The 6000-nt window shown below is 36.8% G+C and overlaps 1 protein-coding gene across 1 annotated transcript in view; it reads left to right on the plus strand.

The window, feature by feature from the left end:
- KIAA0232 (KIAA0232 ortholog) overlaps positions 1-4623 on the plus strand; it is a 60978-nt gene extending 56355 nt beyond the window's left edge. Inside the window, exons 8-9 of the mRNA XM_042870413.1 lie at positions 938-1035; positions 1987-4623. Coding sequence (XP_042726347.1) covers positions 938-1035; positions 1987-2166 — 278 coding nt within the window. The 3' untranslated portion in view covers positions 2167-4623. The remainder of the gene's footprint in view (positions 1-937; positions 1036-1986) is intronic.
- Positions 4624-6000: the final 1377 nt, after the last annotated feature.

The following is a 6000-nucleotide window of genomic DNA, read 5'->3' on the forward strand; positions in this document are numbered from 1 at the left end:
TTTATCCATGGTGGTAATTGCAGAGATACTATCTGTCTAATAGCAAATGCAGTGACTCAGAACTGTGAATATGTACTTCATGCAGAGTAATCCTCTAACTCCTGCGAGTGAATTGTGTCGTCTTACTGCTGACATCTGCTGGTGAACTCACAAATCGTCTCAGTGTTTCACTGCCTTATTTCATCAGAGGAAAGCAGTGTTTAAATTAAAAAACAAACAAAAAAAAAAAACAAAAAAAAAAAAAACAAAAAAAAAAAAAAACAGAAGCTGCTTAATACAGTGCCAGAATTTGTGTGAAGTTGAATAATTCAAGGAATTTGTCTTTTAGACTAAGCTTAAGAAAACCAGAGCTTTATACTCAGGTCTAATGTTACTGCTTCACAAATATGGAGTTTCCTGTATGGGTAGTTATATACACGTGAACACTGATGCATGCAATCCATATGTATTTATATGTGCTGTTATTATATATGGAAGATTATCCTGGAAAATTAGAAATTACAGCCATTCTCATTCGCAATTTTTGAGCTTCTGTCAGTATCAGACTGCACTATATTTTGTGTGCGTGTAGAAATATAGATGACCTGAAACACTGTGCAGTATCAGAATTGAGAAATGTATGGAACCGTTGATAATAAAGTAATTTTTCATCTTTGTGCTGTATTTTCTAGATGTTTTCATTAACTGAGCAGCATTATTATTAACATCAGTTCAGTTATCCAGGAAAGATTGGATGTCGCCTCAGTAAGATACTACTTTGAGCTATTTATGGATGTCAAACTAGAATCCTCCATGAGCACAGTTTAAGTGATCTAAGAGTGTGATCTAGCGTTCAAGATGCTTTTATTTTGGCTCAATGTAAATAATGGCATACCTCAATTTTTCTTTTTTTTTTTTTCCTTCCTTCCTCCTCTGAACACTCCCCATCCACTCTAAGAGTGTTATACAAATGCCAAGGGAGAGAATGGTGTAGGAGAATTTGCAGATGTAAAGGAAATACCCAATGATGAGGAACATCTTTTAGATTTTAACATGGTAAGTTTGCCACTGGACTGGGGGATGAGCTCCTTATTTTTATAAAGGTGTGCCACTGTGTCTTTCTGTTCTTCAGAGTTTCCAGTCTGACCTCAAATGAAGTCCCTACAAAAATCCTTTAAAGCTTTTCTTCCCTTTCTGTGTCTTTTTTTAAATCTCTTCTGTACCTCAAGCATTCTCCTGAAAACTCCATGGAGTGCAGAACGTTGGACTTCGAGTAGCCAAGGAGATTTGGTTTCCTCTGGGAATACTTGGCTTTCATCTGTTGTGTGTGCTAAACATACACGCCTTTTTTCCTCAGCTTCTGATTTCACTAACTGTGGGGTGGGCTCCTGTGCACCATGAAACCAGAAAGGGCTAATAGTTAAAGGAGTAAATAGAATGTATGCTCAGTTCTGTCCCTACTGCAAATAAAAAGCTGATGGACTGCACAGTAATTTTAGCTGTAGGGAAGACCTTCGTGTTTACATGCACTTATTGATGTCCTTTTGGAAGCACTTAAATTTAACACTGTGACACGCTTGGTGTAGCTTTACTGATTCAGGTGAAAATGTATGGACTTTATACAAAATTCATCAGATTTGTACTGTTTTCATTATATTTAACATTTACTATCAGCATTTGGACACAGCTTTTACAACAATATTCTCTTAAACAACAAACAGTGCAGTAATGACACATTGTAAGTTTACTTTTGATTCTCTTGCTGTTTTATGCAAGTCCTGAAGGGCCCTAAAATTCCTAAGATAATTTTTATCTTACCACGTTTTTTCCTGCTGTTCTGTAGTTGTTAATATATCGTGGACTAAGACAGGAAAGAGAAGAATTTACCCTGAATTGTGACATTTCACTTGAACATGTACAATTTACTATTTACCACTGTTTACCAGCCCAGAAAAAAGGCAAAGGTTTTTATTGTTCCCCATCAACACTGTCAGTTTAAATCCGTAGGTTTCTTCTGTTTATGAAGCAAGATGTGCAGATGATATAAACGCTGAGGCAAAACCAAATGGCTTCAGGAAGAAGATCTACTCCAGCGATAGCTCCAGCTCTGAAGACACAGCTTCAGAAGGTGGCAGTGAATGGGCAGATCCGTGTGAGGAGGAGCTTTTTTCTCGAACTCAACTATAAAAACTGCAGAGTAGGACGGATGATTTAAAAGTAACGTGAGGTGGAAAACTATCCTTCTTGAGGGTCTGTAGCTCTAAAACAACAACTTGAGTTTCCTCTTCAGTTAATGGATTCAGATGTGTATTTATCTTTCTCTTCTTGCTTATTTTATAGATGAGGACACAGCCGTCCTGTTGAAGATTTTTTTCACCCCCAAACTGTTAAATTCTTGGCTATTTGAACTAGACTAGATTGTGTTGTTAAATCAAGAATGGATGTGCATGTGCTTGTCTTAGTAGTACCACTGCTTTTTTGCATCTTAATTGCAGTTATTTTCATTCGTAACTGTAGCCCTACCACTACTGCTATCTTCTTAGCATCGCAGTGTCTACAAGTACTTCTGCTATTCAGAGACTTTAGCTTTTGGCACATTAGGCTTTGTTCTTTAAGAACCGGGAGATAAATACTTAACACTGTAATCTATCAGTGCCTTTCTGAATGCAGGAGAAAAGCATGAATGACTTGTCCAGTCTTCATTCAGTAAATCTCATAACTTTGAAGTAGGAACAACAGGGTTGTGCTTTAGAGACTTACAGAAACTGTGTTTTCTATCCTATGATTCCCTTTCTCCCCCCTCCCCCCGCAAACCAACGCTGAGGTTACCATGGTTTGTATTTTTGCTAACTGGAGTAGCCAAGGATTTTTTGTAGGTATGGAGGCAATGTGGTTTTTCTTTTTTTTTTTTTTTTTTTTTTTCCTTTTTAGCAACTTGCCAACATAGGGCAGTATGAAAAGAAGAAACACCAAAAATAATAAACCACTGGGGTGATGTGTGGATTGTTTTGAATTTTGTAACAAGCAATGAGGATTTTGTCTTGTTGCAAATGATGGCGTTCTTGTAACCTGCAAAAGCATTCGAGACTGAATTTGAGCCTGAATGATTGAAACTATCAAAAATGCTCAGTGTGTTCAGTGTTTTAAATGCAAAGGGTCAGTGCTTCACTTGAGAGAAATCCTGTGGCTGCTGCAGTTAGCTGCTGTTGTGGCTGTAATTTAGTAAATCTCGTAGTTCATTTTGTGTTTCTGAGAGAATGTGTGGGGCAAGTTACGTGTGTGTTGGGTGGGGGTAGGGAAAGTGATGATTTACAACATACATGTGTGATTGCAGTAGTGACTGTTGCTTTATGTGACTTGCTTTTCAATTTTATTTTGTTAACTTAGAAAGTCAATACATTGTCAAGTTGCATCTGTACAAAACTATCAACTCCTTGTGCTTGTAACACATTATGCAAAATGTATAAGCCAGGAGGAGCAATATTTGCGAAACTAAACATTCTTAGTTTTCACCAACTCGTAGTTAAAAACCAACAACGAAGAACTAATTATACAGTAGCAGCATGTCTATAACATCAGAAAGTGCAGAAAGTCCAACATTGACTTGAACAGCTTAACCATTAATTTTGACAGGCAATAAACCTCACGAGAACTACAGCTGTTTGAAACGTGAGCTGAACTGGCTTTGAAATATGTTCTGTGCTAGGAAGGTTTTCTGAATAACTGGGTTTTGTTGCCTTTATTAAATTGATAGCATATGAATTAAACGCGTGGTTAAAAAACCACGCCATACTTTGTGCAACATTTTAGTTGAGTTCCTTACCTAAAATTGGCTCGGTTTGTCCTTACCCTGGGACTTTTGCTTTGGTCCTCCTATTGAGCTATGTTTTAGGGTTTGTATTTATACAACAAATCTTTTGACACTTTACAGTTTCTTTTCTTAATTTATTTGCAGACTTTGGAGAGATTTTTATATATTTTACTTTCTTCTGGAGCTTCCTTGAGAGCTTGTTTAGCACCTGCACTGAGAACTAGTTAACTGTAACATGAAAGTAAACAAGAACTTTACACGTAAATTCTTCAAATCACTGCAGTGAAGAATGGAATAGAACTTCATTCAAGAACAAGAAATGACCAAATGGACATATTTCAAACGCAAACTTCAGCTCAGTTAATTTTGGCTAGAGCTGCTTCTTTGGTAAGAAAGGGCTCAAAAATCACAAAGGTGTTGCTTATAGTTACGTTGTGGTATGTAATAATTCCAGCACCTTTGGGGAAAATAAAATTGTATTTTGAGCTTGGGCAATAACAAATTGTCGTTACTTGTTTTCATAGTTTACTGGCTAAAGCTCTAAAGCTTTCAGTGAGAAGTGAAGTGTGGTTTTTAGTTTTTCTGTATGGATAGAAACACAAACAAAACAACAACAAAAAGCATTAAAGGTTGGCATACGCTGAACCGCACTGTGGTATGAAGCGCATTGCATATCCATAGCACTGAAGTATCAGTTTTCCATTCCTGGGCTGAAATTTGTTTCTACTTTTTGCTTCAAGTGGTTGTATTGTTCTGATTTCACGTACACCAGAGTAACTGATTTTGTTTTCTTGTGGAGTTACTTAACACCAAATAAAAATATAAAAGGACAATTGGATGGCGTGTGTGTGTGCTCATTTTCTTCTGCTAATAGTATGTGACTTACATAACTCACAGCAGTTAGGAATTAAGCATCCTAAGAGGAGTTAGTAATGATGTTTCTAATTTGGGAGCCCTCATTGCTGTATTTCCTTGTGTTTTGTACTGAAAAAAAAGCAAACATTAACAAGCTATTGCTTGTGTTCTTAAAAAACAGAAGAAAACAAGGCAGCATGTTTAGTCCTCACTTCAGTTACTTATGTGCAAAATATCATGGTGTCAGTGAAAACATTCAATGTGCAATGACATCTTCATGTTTAGAGAACACAGGATCTCTATTTTTATATGGTGTGAAATGTTTTTAACTTGTGCCCAGAGATCAGGTGGTCTGTACCTGACTTCTGCTTTTAGAAAAACTGTTTGTGACAATAAAATGCACACAGGTATCATCTATACGTACATCTTGCCTTGCTGGGAAATATGAAGAACAAAGGGAACTCCATAGGTCTGTGAATCCTCTTTCCCTACAGCAACAGCTTATGTGCAGAAGGACTTTTAGATTTATTTATAGTTTAAAGAGAGGGGAAAAAAAGAATAACTAGATTGCCTACAGAACACAAAATCTTGTCGGTTTTTCCTTTCATTTCATGTCAGTAGCTTATGCTTAAGAGGAGTACAGCCTGGAGTGGTTGAAGCCTGTCTTCAAGGTGTAATTTGCTGTATAATTCAGTCGTGTTACAGTGGGCTACCCTCATCCCTTCCAAGTACAGGACAGAAAATGTTACTGAATGTTTCCTTTATTGGTATTGCATGTTTCTTTTTTCTCCTACTGTCAATCAGGAGGATTGTATTCTTTTTCTCTTAAATATTTTTTCATTTCATAACTTCTCATTTCTGTGCTGACTTTTGGCTTTTAATTCCATTCACTTGGAGGTGGATTTGAATCCATGTTCTGTTGATTCTGGAACCTTCGTTTGTTTGACAGCAGTGCTCTTCAAGAAGACACAGGTCTCCTTCATGCTTTTTTAATACTTTCCTCAATTTTTTCCTATGATACTTGAAACAAATATTAAGTCCTTTGAAGCATTACAGATCAATAGGGAGATACAATAGGGAGATACTAATCTGATCTTTGGTCTGCCCAAATTGAATATTACCTGTTTTCATTCATCATTACTATTTCTGGGCAACTACTTTTTAACTCAGTACTCCCCTGCTTTTTTTCCTAGCTGCGTCCAATGGAAAGTTACTGCATGCTGGGTTCATTCCCTTTTGTACTGCAGAACTAATCTGTTTGCTTTAGAAACACAGTTTATATTGTGCTGAGATACCAATACGAGAAGCAGTATTTTTTATGTGTAGTCTTACTCCTCCACACCTTTTTATTTCAT

The sequence above is a fragment of the Lagopus leucura genome, unplaced genomic scaffold, assembly GCF_019238085.1.
Source record: "Lagopus leucura isolate 7727_CA_CO unplaced genomic scaffold, USGS_WTPT01 Super-Scaffold_100004, whole genome shotgun sequence".
Lineage (NCBI taxonomy): Eukaryota > Metazoa > Chordata > Aves > Galliformes > Phasianidae > Lagopus > Lagopus leucura.